Source organism: Callospermophilus lateralis, chromosome 2 (genome assembly GCF_048772815.1).
Source record: "Callospermophilus lateralis isolate mCalLat2 chromosome 2, mCalLat2.hap1, whole genome shotgun sequence".
Classification (NCBI taxonomy): domain Eukaryota; kingdom Metazoa; phylum Chordata; class Mammalia; order Rodentia; family Sciuridae; genus Callospermophilus; species Callospermophilus lateralis.
This window is the reverse complement of record NC_135306.1, coordinates 191,131,474-191,149,526: the sequence shown is the minus strand read 5'-3', so window position 1 is coordinate 191,149,526 and position 18,053 is coordinate 191,131,474. Positions and strand designations below refer to the sequence as shown.

At 47.0% G+C, this 18,053-nt stretch overlaps 1 protein-coding gene across 2 annotated transcripts in view; it reads right to left on the bottom strand.

Moving 5' to 3' along the window:
* The window catches only part of Cry2 (cryptochrome circadian regulator 2), a 34,247-nt gene extending 21,853 nt beyond the window's left edge, over positions 1–12,394 (bottom strand). For both annotated transcript variants that reach the window (XM_076847086.2, XM_076847087.2), the window contains exons 1-4: positions 12,179–12,394; positions 4,532–4,640; positions 2,039–2,181; positions 108–292 (exon numbers count right to left, since the gene is read on the bottom strand). In XM_076847086.2, coding sequence (XP_076703201.1) covers positions 108–292; positions 2,039–2,181; positions 4,532–4,640; positions 12,179–12,393 — 652 coding nt within the window. In that variant the 5' untranslated portion in view covers position 12,394. The remainder of the gene's footprint in view (positions 1–107; positions 293–2,038; positions 2,182–4,531; positions 4,641–12,178) is intronic.
* Positions 12,395–18,053: the final 5,659 nt, after the last annotated feature.

The window sequence follows — 18,053 nt, the reverse complement described above, 5'->3', positions numbered from 1 at the left end:
TTCTATAGTAACATACATTACTTCCACAAAGAAGAAAACACCCCAACAAGTCACTTCTCACAACAGGAAAGAGCAGCAGCCGGAGAGGCTGGGTGGGACGTGCGCACCTAGCTCCTCCAGGGAGGGCACGCCGTAGGTGTCGTCGTGGTCCTCCTGGATCTCAGCCCTGCAGCTCTCCATCTGCTGGCTGCTCACCGCACCCACTGGCTTCTTGGGCAGCTCCATGCGGCTGATGATAGCCTGGAAGCGCTTGTAGGTAAGGGGCGGCTTCTGCCCATTCAGCTCGATGATCCTGGGGAGCCCAAAGTACACCTGGCATCACCCACAGAGCCCTTGGTTTGGGGTCCCACCTACCCAAAAAAGAACCCAGACCCTGAAGACTTTGAGGATGCTTTCCTCATCTGCGCACAGGTCCCACCCGAGTGGAAAGGAGGCAAGGGAGGCTGCGTCTCCATTTTACCGAGAGGGAAACTGAAGCCCAGAGAGCTGGAGCAGGTGCCTCAGGCAATGGAGCAAGGCAGGGCCAAAGCTGGGACTCAGTTCCAGGTTTCCTGGTGTCCACACGGAGCTGCCTAGAGACAGAGACTGACCATACCTCTCTAATCACAGAAGAGCCCCACTAGCCTCTCGGGACCTGGCCTTTCTGACTGGGCCAGGGACCTCTCTCCCTCCTCCAGCATGAGGAAGTTCCTTAAGAGCTGTAAACATATTTCTTTGTTGAAAGACTCTCCTCCTTTTAGCCCCATGCACTCGAGTAGAGGGCAAGGCCGGCTGATCTTCCCTGAATCAGGGACAGGGCTGGAGTAAATAGAGACAGCTGATGCTTAAAGAGTTTCACAGTTTACAAAGTGTTTTTCATGAGCAGGGGACATAACTGCACTCATAAAAGAAGGAAAAAATATTAGAGGGCGAGGAAGAGAAGGGAGGCTGTTTACATAAGGATAAACTGAAATGGTTCGCAGCCAGATTCCTGGGGCTCTTCTGGCCAAAGAAGCAGCTTATGCAAGACCTGCTGGTGGGGCGAGTTTATTTCTTAGTTTGTCCTCTGTGCTCTCCCTCCATTAACGGAACTGGGAGGCTGGCTTCTGCCTCTGCAGTGCCTCCCGCTCCTCTGCACGTGGCAGGAGGAAGAGCTCCACACTCCCCTCCTGAGGCCCAGTTCACGTGCACCGCTGTGTGACTCAGCCTCCTGGCAGCCAGCCCTGGGCTGGGAGAAGGGGCAGGAGCAGTGGTGGCTGTTGGCTTGGCAGCAGCAGCAGCAGCAACAGAAGGGTGACGGCTCTGGCAGGGAAGGGGAGGAGGTTTCCCCCTGGACGAAATCACAGAGGCCTGTCACCAGGGGAGGAGGCTCCTGTGCGGTTAAGTTCCCTGCAGGGCTCTCTAGAGGCCCCTCAAGCAGCACTGTACACCCTGAGCAGGGAGCCCAGGTACTCATTCTAGAAAGAAACTGGGATTTTAACACAGAGATCTAGCCGGCTGCAGAGGTGTGTCTATGCCTAGAATCCCAGCTGCCTGGGAGCAGGAGGATCGGTAGTTCAAGGCCAGCCTAGGCAACTTACTGAGACCTTGCCTCAAAATAAAAAACATAAAGGGCAGGCTGTGTAACTCAGTGGTAGAACACTTGCCCAGAGTAAGTGAGGCCCTGACTTTCATCCCCAGTACTGCGGGGGGTGGGGGAGGACACAGACACCTGTTGGGAGGGGAAACGGGGAGACAGGGTTCATTGAGGACAGAGGGGTATCTACTGAGGAGCAGGACAGAGTGGGAGCACATGGGACAGGAGTAGATGAGGAGCAGATCTTCTATTAGGAGAAGATCCTGAGTGTGATCCTCACTGCTTCTGTAGCTTAGGCATCTCTGCCACCCAAATCGGGTACAGTTCTTTGTGACCTAGTCTACATGCCCGACTTTGGAGTTTCTAGAATACACTGGTCCTCATAACCAGGTGGCTACTGCTGAGCCTCTCAGTTTCACCTGGCAGGGACCCAGACCACCAGCCCTCACAAGGGGCGATCTGACCCGGGGCCCCGCCTCTCACCTGTCCAGGTCGTAGAGGGTGTGAGAGTTCTCAGTCACCACCTCCACACCAGCCTCCTTGGCCATCTTCATAATGGCTGCATCCCGTTCTTTCCCAAAGGGCTCAGAATCATATTCAAAAGTCAGGCGGGTCACCCCCCATTCCTGAAGGGAGAGAATGTTATGCTTAGCCATGCTGGGGAGGGTGAGGGACACTGGGCACCTCCTGGGAGGTCACAGAGCAGTCTCCAGCCCTGTCTGAATGGACTGTAGAATAAACTAGGGATAGTGATCTGGACCAGACTGCAAACAACCTGCGACTCAGAAAGTGTGAGGAAGGCAGTCAGTGAAGGGAGAGGAGAGGGTGGCCCTGTGCATCTGCTGTGTCCTTGAGGGAGGAGAATGCAGCAGGAAGCTATAAATACAATGCTCCCGGGGGAGCCCCCAGGCTCAGAAAGAGGCCTGACTCACAGTGGAGAGTGGGAGACAGAATCACCACCTCACGCAGGCTCAGCAAGCCTTTCCCAGAGCTCGGCACAGCCTGCAAACTTGTGGCCTAGTTTTCTTGGCAGACTTGAGCTATGTGAAGTGTCTTAATGGTTTCCACAGCAACACTCCTGAGAGCAGCAGCAAACAGAGCTAATAGGCCCCAGCTCTCAGAGTGAAGGAGGAGGAGCGCTCCTCAGTCCAGAGGTCAGAGAAACAGAGCAGAGGGGCCCAGCTGAGAAGAGGATTCTTTTAAGTCCTCAGTCAGTCGCTGCTGGTAGGAATTTCTCTGTCGCCTAGCAACAACAGGAGAAAGTTGGCCTGCCAAAAGGCTATACAGAAAACCCAGAGAAAGCCCTAGAGCATGTGACAAGCAAGAAGAACACATTTTAACCAAAGTCTGTGTTTCTGGTCCCTTAAAGCTTGAGCCTCAGGAGTAACTGTCTTGGCTACACTAGGGCTGCTCTGGTCCTGACTTGGCCCTGCCTGGGGGAGTGGGTCCTTAGTAGGGTGGGTTCTTCCTCATCCAAGATAAAGCACTCATTTATTGAGCCCTTACTATAAACCAGGTACTATGCTTAGCAGTCATATAGATTACATCATTAAATACTTATGACAATCCTGTGAATTAGAATAACATCATTATTATTAAATGACACCCCTTTCCTTCAATATGATTGTCCTCTACCTTGTCCTATTTTCATTATAACATTTAACATACAGCAGTGAAATTGTCCATTATTTGCCAGTTTCTCCCATTAGCGTGTGAACTCTCAAAGCAGAAATCATGCTGTTTCATTCGCAGTTACCCTGCTATGAAGTAAGGGGCCTAGAACATCATAGTAGTAGCCCCACTGACCGGATGATCAGTCTATGCCTCTGGGCTGTAACTGGGTAGGCCTGAGTTGCTGGGGAAGAAACAATGTGGAGGGATAAGACAGGCAATTATTTTTTTCAGTGCTGGGGATAGAATCCAGGGCCTCATGTTTGCTAGGCAACTGTTCTACCACTCAGCTACAGCCCCAGCCCAAATATTTATAAGGTATGGTGGGTACACACAGAGCTCTAAAATCAGATACTCAAGACCACTACTTGTTAGCTTTCTGAACATGCCAAATTACTGCTTCCTCCCTTGTAAAACTGGGACAGAGCCCCCTACTCTTGGCGCTGCTGTGAGGGGTGAGGTAATGCATGTGAGTGCTGGGAACCAGTACTCGCTCAGTCAGCCCTCAAGGAGTGCTAGCAACCACTAGTGCTGAGTGATCTGTGTGTGCTTGTGTGTGTGCGTAATTACATGGGGAGGGTGTGGGGAGACAAGTGAATGGTAATAACACACTCCTGGAGCTGCATGCCTTGACATCAGACTTTTCCTGTCATGAGTTGGGGTGGAAGGGGCATCACAACCATGCACGCTGCTGAAGATGAAGGGCGTCTTCCCTAGAGCCCTCTGTCCACGAATACTTTTGCTTCTACTTGGGTCTTAAAATGTGGTTTTTGAAGGCACTGGGGGGGCGGTGGGCTTGCCCCGATATCACAACCTACATCCCATGTGGCACTCATGGGAAAATTTCATCCACGGTTTACCCCGGGGCACCAGGACACTCCCACAGACTGACTTTTTTCCCCAAAAAGTGGAGTCAAAGCAAAACGGGAACCACTCCTTGCTCTCGACAGGAAACCCTGCCCTCCTGGCGGAGAAGGAGCTCTAATAAATCTTACTGGCTTGAGCCAAGAAAACATCTAAGGAAGCCAGTGGCATCCGGGATGGAATGGCTTACCACATCGCATGTCTGGACTGAGCTGGGAACTTTCCAATAAGACACTAGTTTCACAGAAAATTTTCCTTCGCACAGTTTCCATCTGGTTGGTGGCTGACGGGCTGCCTTGGCTTCCGATTTCTGTAGCAGCCATCAGATGGCCAGACCCGCCCAGCTCTTCCATGGCCTTGGTCAGACTAGCAGCTCACCCAACCTGAGGCAAACCCCCAGGAGCAGACACTCTCTGTCTTCTCTGGGGCCCACATGCTCACCTTGAATAGCCTTGGGAACACATCAGCTGGCTGTCCCCGGACTACAAACAGGCGGGAGTTCAGTTTCCTTAAACTTGTGTCCAGATCTTCCAGAGACTGCAGGAGGAACCTGAAGAGAACACACGGGCCTGGTCAGTGACAACATGAAAAACAAGAGCTCTTCCTAACCAGAGAGGGAGAAATCGGCCCACCCTTGAGTCAAACAAGTGGCTGTGCGGAGCCCCAGGGCAGGGGCGCCTGGGAGGGAGCGATGGAGGTGGGTCAGAGCTGCCTGGGGGAAATCCTGGCCTTGTGGCCCACTAGCCACATGACCTCAGGCAGTTACTTCACGTCTTGGCTTGTTTCTCTCTGTAACACGGGATTGAGGTGAGCACAGGGGACCTGCAGAGATGCTAGGACTCACAGAATTGCTAAGAGAACACTTCAAGGCAGCGGTTAGCACTGAGCCTGGCACACAGAAATCGTGGGCTCAATGTGAGCTGTTCCTACTGCTGTGTGCTACACCATCAAAGACAAAGCCCCCGTCCCCTCTCAGCCCTGGGCACAGCACAGGATTGTTGTGAGAATCAAATGGGAGGATGGATAAGAAAGCCACCTGAGAACACTTGTGACACTGTGAAATGGAAGCAGTAAGGTCCCATTGGGAGAGAAACAGGTCATCATAGCCCTGGAAAATTCCCCCTCACACCCTGTCCAACCAGCTCCTGGCCCCTCTGCATTCGTGCTGTGACCTGTGTATATTCTACTGCCACAACCCCACACAGAGCCTGGGCTGGGTCCTCGGCCCCCAGCATTTTGTCTTCAGGCCTCTGGCCACCAGGTTCTCACCTAATCTTAGAAAGCACTTTTAGAATCAGGTGCGATGGAGCATGCCCAAAATTCTAGCAGCCTGGGAAGCTGAGACAGGATCACAAGTTTGAGGCCAGTCTGAGCAACTTAGTGAGACCCCTTCTCAAAATGAAAAATAAAAAGGACTGGGGATGCAGCTCCCTGGCAAAGGGCCCCTGGGTTCAATCCCCTGTCAAAAAAAAAAAAAAAAAAAAGGTACTTCTGTATAGATACCTTCACATGAGTGGGCTTGTGTACACTGGTGGTGGTGGCAGGACAGCAGGGTCATCAGGGGAAAAGGAAAGGGACTTTTGTTGAATGCTTTTGGTTTTATTTTTAAATTAATACTTTAACCATATCATTATAAATGTGGGTCAAAACCCAGTGACAAAAGGGTACACAGTAAAAAGTGTCCACCTGCTTCCCTCCTCAGTGGCAGCCAAGGCAATCAGTTTGATTATGAATCTGTCATGCTTTTTTAAGAGAATTTCCTCACTTAATTCTCTCAACACATTTAAAAGTCAATTGTACTATCCCCATTTTACAGATGAGAAAATTGAGACAGAAAGGTTAATTAATTTTCCTAAGAGCATAGATATTATGAGACAGAGCTAGCACAGAAACTCAGGTCAGTCAGACTTTTTTTTTCTTCTTCTTCTTTTTTTTTTGGTATAGGGGGTTGAACCCAGAGGTGCTTAACCACTGGGTCACATTCTCCAGTCTTTTTAATGTTTTATTTAGAGACAGGGTTTCGCTGAGTTGCTGGGGCCTTGCTAAGTTGCAGAGACTGACTGTGAACTCACAATCCTCCTGCCTCAGTCTCCCAAGCTTCTGGGATTATAGGTATGCACCACTGCGCCTGGCTCAGACAGACTCTTAAGCCCATGTTTTCTTCTCTGTGTCCCATTTCTAAAATCTTCTAGTGGGGGGCCAGCACTGCTTCATGGCTGAGAGTCTGCAGATCTCCTGATGAATCCCTTTCTCTGATGGACACAAGCCTCACAGAGGTAATTCACTGACATTCTTATCTGTACCCACCCTGGACAGGTCAACCTGTATATGACATGGACCCATCTAAAGGGTCTATTGTCTACCTCCTGGCATCTGCCACTCATCCCCACCATCCTTTGTCTCTGTCAACAAAGAGTCACCAGATTTTATTTTGAACACAATGAAACCCAGTGCCGCCTCTGCAGCACATCACATTCCCTGACTACTGGAGGATTACAGGGTCGGGGACTATGCCCAGGATGCCAACTAAGCCAGCCCTCACTGCTGCCTCTGACGTACACAACGTGACACAATCCCACGGCCAATGCTGCAGGCCCACATTCCAGCATGAGCTGAGCCCTGGGCCCAGCCCAAAGCATCCTGTCAGCTGAAGAGCAGGAGGAGGGGGTCGCTGAGGCGCGGGGATGGGGACTCTGACAGGCTGCAGGATGCTGTAGTAAACCGAAGCTCTGCCTCTGTGAATTTGTTTTTGAAAAACTGATATCTTCTGATGCTAAGTGATCTGTGAGTGACAGTGACGCATTTGCACTGGCCTCTCCCAGGCCTCCTACTCAAGGAAAATAACAGAGACCTATGCAAACAGACGCAGCCATCTGAACTGCAGAGATCACACCGAGAGAGAAGGGATCATTTAAATCCCACAACCCCAGGACAGAGGGTGCTCCATCTGAGGCTCAGGAATGTCCCTGCCAGGCACTTTGGGGTGGGGATGGGGGTCCCTTCCTTCACTGTCTACCAGGCTGCAAAGAACTTCAATTTGAAGCTATAAATAAGACTGCAATGCACATGAAATCTAGGTTCCAGAACATGTTGCAATGTGCCTTCTACAAACCTTTATTTTTAGGCCTCATTTACTAAAAGGAGAGCTTCCTTGTAGCATCTTCAAAGAACAGAGAGCCCTTTTCCTCTTTGACAAGAGATGTCGATTGCCAAGGCAGGAAGCAGAAGGCACAACTCTGAACCCAGCAACAAAACAGTAATAATAGTAATAAGGGCAACAACAAATGAGTTTTATGACGAACCAGGCACTGTTCTATTGGTTTATATCCATTGTCTCATTAATTCTCAAACAGTGCTGTGAAGAAATGAGGCACAGAAAGACCAACATGCCTAAAATCAGTACCTAGTAACTGGCCAGGATTTGAACCTGGCCGTTTGCCTGACTTGGTGTGTGCACTCCTGACCACCAAGCTCCCCTGCCTCTGAGTGGTGAGCAGTGAGGGAGCGCCGCCCATTAGGAAGCACCACAGCCCAGCTCCAAGGCCACATCTCTGCTTCTCAGAGTGTGATCTGAGGCTCAAAGTGGGTTGTGAGTCACCCAGGAGCCTGCTGCAATGCAGGCTCCGTCCCAGGCCTCCGCAATCAGAATCTGCATTTTAGCAAGATCACCGGAGATTCATTTGTACATTCCAGTTTCAGAAGCCCCATCCCAGAAAATGGACATGACTTCCAGCTTTAGTTTACAAGTTGCCTTTCCTTCCTTTGAATTCATTTCTCTTGAATATTCTCTCAGAGACCCTCGCTCCTGCCTCGTCTCTGGGCCTGGAGAAATGCTCTACTTCCAACTACTCCTCAGTCAAGCCCTGCAGGGAGGGCTCAGGACGACTTCACAGGAGGCAAAGGACATGAGGAGGAGCCCTGGCAGCCCTGGCCTCCCTTTGGTACTACCTTCAGGCCTGCCAGATGACAGTTTTGCATTGTACCAAAGGTACTGGGACAGTGCTGCCACTGTGAATGCTCGCACAGGCAGGTGTAAGCTTCTTTCATCAAGGAGAAGCCTGGTCCCCTGTGTGCCCTTGGCCCTCCTCCTCAACAGCTTTTCCTTACTCCAATGAGGGGGACTCCAAAGGAAACCAGCCCTGGGGTTTCCTTTAGCATTGGGGGTGGTGGTGCTAGGGGCTGGCACCCCACCCTTGGCAATTCCCAGCTGAGTTCACAAGGCCCAAATTCAGAGCACAGTCTTGTGGGCGCAGTAGAGCTCACCCTTTGAGTTAGACAACACGTGCAACTGAACTGCATTACGTAAGTCCTCTAGAGCCAGAGGCAAACAGAACTGGGGAAAAAAACAAATTGGGATTTCCAAAAATACAGAGAGGACTCTGTAATTCAGTGACTCCATGAGGAACCCTTTAAATAAGACAGGAAGATTCTTTGGTTAAGTACTTATATTTAGAAATGACTTCTCTCGGGATAGCAGATTCTGTGTGGAGAAATATATTGTTTTCTTGTTGTTAATGGGGTGAGGGAGGATGACAGTGAATTCTTCTTCTGGGTCCAGAGCATTTGACCAAGTTTCTCTCTTTCAAACCAAGGTTCTCTAGCTCTAATGATGATACCAATGGCTGGCACACACTGGCTCCATAGGATATTAATAGAAATCAATTTCTCCTAAGTAATCAAGAGAGCTTAAGCCCCGTGGAAAAGGATAACCAAAACTCATAATCCACAACAAGGACTGAATTCTAAGTATCATCTGGATGAAAATATATCAATTCTATCCTATTTTAAAGAGAAAGATGAGGTTTTCATCCCTCTTGAGCAAATGGAAATACACCCTGAGCAGCAGAACAATAAAAGTCTTGCTCAGAGAAATGCAAAAATTTCCACAGCAGACTACAGTCCTCAACTTCTTGCAGACTAAGGTCTAGTGGGGACACCCATTTCCTACTGTCCACCAGCATTCAGCTCCCAGCACTTGTGAAGAGACACTGGTTCTCACCAGGCATCTGAGAAGTTCCCAGTTTACCTCATTACTGATTCTGAGAGGAATGGGCTGAGAGAGAACATATTTTATTTCTACCAACTCCCTCTGTACCGGAAGCTCCCAAAAGAGGCACAGCACCGAGCCAGGGACAAAATGATTATTTTTAAATAAAGTGTGAGGAGAATCATTACCAAACTCTATCTACATTGAAGCAGGGAGAAAAAGGTAATTAAAAACTGCAAAGCCCTATCAGTTACCATACCACAATCAGTTACCATAGTCAGTCTAGTAAAATCTAGACGTTGTTCGCATCGTCCTTTAGCATCGGCTCTGGCTGTACTGCCTTCTTCCAGAGGCAGTGAATTTAGGCAAGGAAGGGTTGGGGCAACGGCAAGGGCTCAGCCAACTGGTGCTTGGAAAAAATTCCCAAGGTTCACATAGCTACAGACTTCCTACTACCACCAAGGCAAGGAGTATGCTAGCCTCCTCTGCCAAGAAATACACGCATTTCTTGATTGCCTTTCTCTGCTCTCTTTTAGAGAGTGTTATCCATGGTTATTTTAATCTGATTCCATCTGCAGAAAAATACTGTGTAGGAGCCAGTCTGTAGGGTGTGCGGGAAGGTAACAGAGACGGCAGACCTTGATTCCTTCCCCCCTTCTTAAAGATGAACCCTAATCTTCCTAAAAGGGCTTTTCAGAGATAGCAACTCAAGCAACTGAGAACAAGGAGGCTACACTGCAGCACAATCTTCCCAGACCATTCCCGGGATCCAGAAACAGCCACTGGAAGATTACACCAGAAAACTGTGGGTTATGCAGTGGTACAGCTGCCTCGTGCCACCATTTGCCTCCACCCCCAACCTTGTGCACAAAACAGTATGCAGCTCTGCCCTCAATCTACCCAGGAAGGGGGACTGGTGGGGCTGGCAGGAGCGAATCTGTTGCCAGGCCTAAGAGCAGTTACCACAGTCAGTCTGTTTTGTGGATTTCACCTCCTTCTCCTGATGCCAATGCTAATTAGACTTCCTGCCAGTGCACTGCAGCAACACACTCCCCAGGCTGTCTGGCTCGGGCCTGTGCTTCTCTAGTCCAGGGCTTCTTAAGCTTTGTTGCAATCACTTTAAAAACCTCAATTCCTAGGCCAGAACAGTTCAATCAGATTTGGAAGAAGGCCCAGCCATGTTTTACAGATCCTTAGGTGACTCCAATGTGCAGCCAAAACTGAGAACCACTGTTCTAGTCTGTCCTGTCCTCCTGTCTTATTTTTTCATGGCTCTTAGTTCTCTTAAATTATGCCTGTTTACATGTCTTTCTCCACTACAGTGTAGATTGTATGGGCTTTGGGAGCACAGATGTGTGCATCTGCCTGTTTACAGCTGTACTCCCCCACAAGTGGCACCTATAACAGTACTTGGCAGATATTAGGCACTCACCAAATAATCACTCGATTAATATCTACATTACTATATGGCCTGTGACTTCAGGATTTAACTCAGGCATCTGAACTGCCATATTCCTTTTTCTCCTTCACCCTCTTGAAAGTACAATCACAAAAGGGTGACCCATAAAAACCCCTAATTGCCTAGTTCCTAGTAATTTTGAATTTAATCAGCAACAGAGTTTTTGTCCTTCACTTTTAATCTCAACCACAAAGAAGTAGGTAGTCCTAAGCAATGTTCCCCTAAACCCCATAAAAGAAACACCTTCATGACAATATAACAATGTAACCAGGTAGTTGGTTCTATTTACTGTGCTCAGACTGGAACAATGCCAAAAGGAGAGGGCCAAAGTCTGAGGCTTGGTTTAATGTCCACACTGGAGATGGTCATTTGAGGATGTTTGTCAAACCCAACCTCCTATCTATAGAAACTAGAGCAAGACAGAGCAATAGAGCAGCCTGAAAACAGTGTGGGCAGGCTCTCCACAGGACTATATTTAGTTGTTCCCTCTATATAAATGTGGCAGGAGGGGGCATTTAATAGACCCACTGCTAGGAGTACTGCCTCTCCTAGCAGGACACATGGCTTGGAGAGGAAAGAATGGGGTCCTGAGAGGCACTGTATCCTGGGAATAACCCTGTCCATCTGTGCAATGAGGCCAGGAGTAAACATCCCTCTGAAAAATGCAAACAAACCAAGCCACAGCTGCAGGGCCTTTTTAAAAGAGTGTTGGGGACACAATGTATCCAAACTCTCCTGCTTCTGAACGCTGGTTTACAGAGAAAACACACCAATACCTGATAATCCTTCCCCATGATATTGGGAGAGAACTCATTTCCTGAGAGGCACCAAGAGAAGCCCTTGATATCATGGCTTTCTTGCTCCTTATATCAGTTTATCAGAATCTAATCTATAATTGTTCAACTACCCTCTAAAATCATCTTTGAGAAGAGGAGGAAGAGGGGGCTACTTGGGTTTCTTTAAAAAAAAAATTTTTTTTTTCCTAGCAAGGTCATAGCTGAAGGGATTTTCTAAAATGGGTTGAATACTGCTCTGGAGCTCAAGACGCAAGCTGCCTGAAGATGCCTTCTGGGTCCTTTAGCTATAATACAGGGGAGAAGACCCTGCTAAGCCAGGGTCTCTGGACACCCCGAGGCAGGTCTGTCTGGTGGAAGGAAGCCAAAATGGGTGAAAGGATCGATTCAAATAAACCAGACGCTTAGGGATGACCTTCAGCAGCCCAACAACACGCTCTTCACTTCAAGAATGATAGAGAAAACCCGTCCCTGCCCTCACACCACATCACCGCCTTCGGCCCCTCCCTCAACACACCCCTAAGTCCCCGTTCTGCCACTCAGAGGCTGCAAGTCCTTGAGCAGGTCAACTTTGCGTCTCCAGGGCTCAAGGATCTCATCTGTACAATGGGGACCATGATGTCTGTCCCACAGGCATGTTGTGGGACTCGGAGGGAATGACACTCAGAGCGAAAGCGCTGTGTCAGGTGGGGCCCTGGGCCACCGAGGGCAGGAGTGCGACGACCAGTGAATCTCAGGTCCAAGCTTCTCCTCTCTGGACAGCCCGCTCCGTCTCCCTGTCCCGCTTCCCCCGACCCGGGGGGACAGACTCCGTCCCCAGGCCCCGCGAGCGCACCGGGCCACCTCACCTCCATCGGTTGATCCCCACTGAGGAGGAGGCCGCGAACCACGGGTCGAGGATATAAACGCAGCGCACGCAGCGCGCCCCGCGCACGGCCGCCAGCAGGGCCGGGTTGTCGTGGAGCCGCAGCCCTTTGCGGAACCAGTGCACTGAGGAGGCACCATCGGCGCTGGTTGCCGGCGTTGGGACCGTCGCTGCCGCCGTCACCACAGCCGCCGCCATCACTGCCCGGAATGCGCCGGCCGCCGCTGCTCCGCCCCTGTCGGAGCCGCGGACCCCGCCCAGAGCCCGCCCAGTGACCTATGACGACGCCGCTCCTCTCTGTGGCCCCGCCCCCAGAGCCCTGAAGCGCCTCTGTCATTGGCTGGGAACCTTCCGCCGCACGATTGGTCTAGCGGTGCCGGATCCGGCCACGCCCCCTCACGTTCCCACCATGTGTCGTGCAGCCCTCCCGCAGCCGGCCAGCCGGGTGAGTGACGCAGGCTGGCACTCCCAGCGGAGGCTGGGGCGTGGGCCGAGTCTCAAGAGACTGGGGATCTCTTACACGTGTCCTGTTCAGGGCCAGAGGGAATAGGCAGAGGTTGCTGTGACTCCCACCAGTGACTTACAGAACTGACGACCTGCCTTCCTGTATCCCCATCATCAACATCATCATCTGTATAAGTCTCCCTCACCTGCCATTCACTGAGTGCATTTTATATTTCAAGCGACACGATAATCTCCTTACATAAACGGTCTTATTTTCTATTCTCAATTCAGCCAGTGACATTCATCTAACAAACTTCAAAGAAAGAGCTGCTATTATTCTCATTCTACCGATGAAGCAAAATGAGGGTGCCAGTTGAATGACTTGCTCAATATTATAAAGCTAATAAGAGAATTCCACCCAGATTACTTTTTTTTTTAAAGATTTTTAACCTTTATTTGATTATCTTTATGTGGTGCTGAGGATTGAACCCATGACCTCACCCGTGCTAGGCAAGCGCCTTACCGCTGAGCTACAACCCCAGCCCTCAAAGCTTCTCCTTTTAACACAGGAAGCTGTACTTTATCTGTGCTGAGGTCATTGGCACTTGCAATTGGCAGTCTGAGAATGAGGGAGAAGTGCCCTCATAGGCACCAGCATTGTGGCGGGTGGGGTGGTATTAGGGAATGTGGAGATGGGGGTTGAGATAGTAATTATGACATGGGATGAATATATTTTCTTTCAGTCTATGTTTAAGTAGATCAAATGGTACCATTGTGTAAAAGCACTGAACTGTGTTCTGTGGGATTCAGAGGTGTGGAGGGCACTATCTTCCTGCCCCTACTTGGGGGAAGCAGGTGGAACTTTCTTATTTTCCTGGAGTCTAATACAGGGCTTGGTGATTGGCTGACTGAATGAATTAGTGAAAGGCCAGAGAAGATATAAACACCAGTTGCAAAATGTTGAGCCCAAAGTTGGGCTCAGATGGACTAGTTAGGCTGGAGCTCTGGAGTAATCAGGTGGAGAACAGTCTGTTTCAAGTTGGCCTTATATCAATCTGATGCCTAGAACCCTTCCTTAACTCAGGAATGAGTAATGAAGGAATTTAGCAATTTAGTGACATTAATTGGTACCACTCTATAAACCAGAGCGTCATTGCAATCCTAGGCTTTCTCTCATTTCCAGGGCTTTGTACAAGCTGTTCCCTCAGCATAGATCACACACCCTACCTCACACCCTAACTCCAGTTTTCTTCATTGCTGAGTATAGATGTCACTTTGCTGTCTGGTCCTAGTCTGCATAATGTCTCATCTCCTTCTGTGTTTCTTTTAACCTCAGGTTTTAACATATGGTACTGAAATTTCTTGCTTTGTTGCCTGCCTGCCCCATTAGACTATAAATTCCCCAGGGGGCAGGCGCATAGCTTATAAACAGTTGTATTTCCATGCTGAATTTACAGTTTGTCTTGATCTCTCTCCAATCTCTTTATGCCCTTTTTAGAGAGTCACTTAATGCTCAAGGACCATTTGAATGAAAGGGCTCAGATTGGCAGGGACCTTAAAGGTCTATTGCTATCTCCTTGCCTGATCCTGTCCTTATTTTTGGATCTCCTCTCCAAATGTTTGCTGGATGAATTGATGCCACAGTTCATTATTTTCTTCTGAGGCATTAGTGTTCCCTCCTCTTCAATCCTTTCTCTCCACAAGATTGATGCTTTGCTCAGAAGGGAATACAGAGTATAGGGAAATGATTCTTTCTTAAATATCCTCTAGTTTTCTCTTCTGATCTCCCATAATGCTGTATCTATAGATTGTGAGCTCCTTGGGTTCAGGGACTGTTCTGTCTTGATTATCAATGTATTTCTAGTACCTCCTCTGGCACCTCACGTATAGTAGGTGCTCAGTAAATATTTGCTCAATGTTTAAAACAATGTCATTTGTCTCTTCCTATCTTATTAGGCTATCCTGAGAGGCAGTATGATTAAGACCAAGTTCTTGCATATTGGAGTGTCTGAGTTCAATTCTGATTCTGTTTTTATTCTTTATGTCCTTGGATAAGCTAGTTACTTCTCTGTTTCTCACTTTGTTAATTGACACATAGAGATGATAATAGTTCCCAGGTCAATAAGCATGTATGTCAGTGACTTTTTTTGAACATCAATAGTATTTCCAGGGCCTGTGTCTGATTTTGCCTTCCATATAATATCTGACCCTGAATATTACATGTACTGCATGCTGTGTAACTGATCAATAAAAGACTTTATTCATTTTTTCCTTTTTTAAAGTTTTTAAAATTATAGAAACAATGAAAAAATAGACAAGTAATCAACCCCCCAAACCTAACAGATTGATTCTCTCTCTCTCTCTCTCTCTCTCTCTCTCTCTCTCTCTCTCCCTCTCTCTCTCTTCTCCTTGTGTGTGTATGTATGTGTACCAGGGATTGAACCCAGGAGTGTTCTACCACTAAGCTATATCCTCAACCCTTTTTAAAATTTTTATTTTGAGACAGGGTCTTCCTAAGTTGTTGAAACTGGCCTCAAACTTGAGATCCTCCTGCCTCAGCCTCACAAGTCCTCAATTGTTTCTTATCTTCATGTTGCCTTCTAGATTTTGTCCACAAACATATACATTTAATAATGTTAATCAAAACTGAGATGCAGTGTTGCCTTACCTTCATTAAACTTAGAATATTAAGCATGTTCTTCATTGCTTTGCCATTGTCTTTGTTCTATGTGGCTTGTGTTATCAAGTTGATAAATATGACTTATTTTACTGAATGATAGCCTATTGCTCGGGTATATGATACAAATCTAGGACCATATAGAAGATGGGAGTACAAAGTCCATTTTTGGTTTTGACTCTCTAAAAAGGGCTTAGAGAGATTGGAGAGAGATCAAGACAAACTGTAAATTGCTAAAGAGAAACAATAGGGTACTATTTCTCTTTGATGTAAGAACTGACAACCTCACAGCTATACACCTGGTTAATATTTACAAGCACCTCCAGGAAATGGTTGCAGTGGGAATGCCAAAGAGCTGCTCCTGGTTCCAGCTTAGCTTACCCCAGGAGGGTGAGGCAGAACCTTCTTAGGATAAGGCACTTTAAGGATGAGGCAAATTAGCCAAGGTGTCGGGGGAGTCTTTCTTCCCTGAAGATATTTAGGAAGACAGATCAGTTCTGTTTTGTCTCTGTTAGGCAGTCTTGCATGGAGTCCAGATTAGATTACTTTTTTTTTTAAGTTGTATATTAGACTACTTTCTACCTTGGCTTTGCACTGCTATTTTGTGTAAATATTGATGATTGGTTGAAAGGTGACCAGGCAGGCTCTTCTTAGGCGAGTTTAAGTTACCCGCGCCCTCTAGTGGTAGGACTGGGAAAGCAGCTGTTCCCTTTGGGGCTCCTATGCTTAGTTATCTGCCTGAGTACCTCGGCCACGTTGCTTTTTTTGAGACTTCATGCAAAGCCTGCTTTGAGGTGGTAACAAAAAATTTGTTCTTTGAAAAATCTCTGGACCACGGCTGGGGATGTGGCTCAAGCGGTAGCGCGCTCGCCTGGCATGTGTGCGGCCTGGGTTCGATCCTCAGCAGCACATACAAAAATGTTGTGTCTTCCAATAACTAAAAATAAATAAATAAATAAATATTTTAAAAAATTTCTCTCTCTCTCTCTCTCTCTCTCTCTCTCTTAAAAGAAAAAAAGAAAATGTCTGGACCAGGTGGATACATAGTGGAGTTCTATAAGACCTTCAAAGAAAAACTAATACTTTACTCCTCAAATTATTTCACGAAATAGAAAAAGAGGGAACACTTCCAAACTCATTCTATGAGGCCAATAGCACTCCGATTCCAAAACCAGACAAAGACATATCAAAGAAAGAAAACTTTAGATTAATATCTCTAATGAACGTGGATGCAAAAATTCTCAATAAAATTCTGGCAAATCGAATACAAAAACATATCAAAAAGATAGTGCACCACGATCAAGTGGGATTCATCCCAGGGATGCAAGGATGGTCCAACATATGGAAATCAATAAATGTAACTCACCACATCAATGGACTTAAAGAAAAGAATCATATGATCATCTCAATAGATGCAAAAAAAGTATTTGACAAAATACAGCACTGCTTCATGTTCAAAACACTAGAAAAGCTAGAGATAATAGGAACATATCTCAACATTGTAAAACCTATCTGTGCTAAGCCCCAGGCCAACATCATTCTAAATGGAGAAAAATTGAAAGCATTCCCTCTAAAAACTGGAACAAGACAGGGATGCCCTCTTTCACCACTTCTATTTAATGTAGTTCTTGAAACTCTAGCCAGAGCAAATAGAAGAAAGAAATTAAAGGGATACGGATAGGAAAAGAAGAATTCAAATTTTCTATTTGCCAATGATATGATTCTATACCTAGAAGATCAAAAAAATTCTACCAGAAAAATTCTAGAACTAATAAATGAATTCAGCAAAGTAGCAGGATATAAAATCAATACCCATAAGTAAAAGGCATTTCTGTACATCAGTGACAATCTGCTGAAAGAGAAACTAGGAAAACTACCCCATTTACAATAGCTCAAAGAAAAGAAAATAAAACATTTGGGAATCAATGAAAGAGGTGAAAGACCTCTACAATGAAAATTATAGAACACTAAAGAAAGAAATTAAAGAAGACCTTAGAAGATGGAAAGATCTCCCTTGTTCTTGAACAGACAGAATTAATATTGTCAAAATGACCATACTACCAAAGCACTATAAAGATTTAATGCAATTCCAATCAAAATCCCAATGACATTCCTCATAGAAATAGAAAAAGCAGTCATGAAATTCTTCTGGAAAAAATAAGAGATCCAGAATAGCTAAAGCAATCCTTAGTAAGAAGAGTGAAGCAGGTGGCATCACTATACCAGACCTTAAACTGTACTCCAGAGCAATAGTAACAAAAACACCATGGTATTCATACCAAAAATAGACTTGTAGACCAATGGTACAGAATAGAGGACACGGAGACAAACCCACATAAATACAGTTATCTCATATTATAAAAAGGCACCAAAACCTTTTATTGGAAGAAAGATAGCCTCTTCAACAAACAGTGCTGGGAAAACTGGAAATCCATATGCAGCAAAATGAAATCAAGCCCCTATCTCTCACCATGCACAAAACTCAAATCAAAGTGGATCAAGGACCTAGGAATTAAACAAGAGACCCTGCACTTAATAAAAGAAAAAACAGGCCCAAATCTCCATCCTGTCAGGTTAGGCCCCAACTTCCTTAATAAGACTTCTATAGTGCAAGAATTAATATCAAGAGTCAATAAATGGGATGGATTCAAACTAAAAAGCTTCTCAGCAAAAGAAACACTCAGTGAGGTGAATAGAGAGCTTACTAATTGGGAACAAATTCTTACCACCCATATGT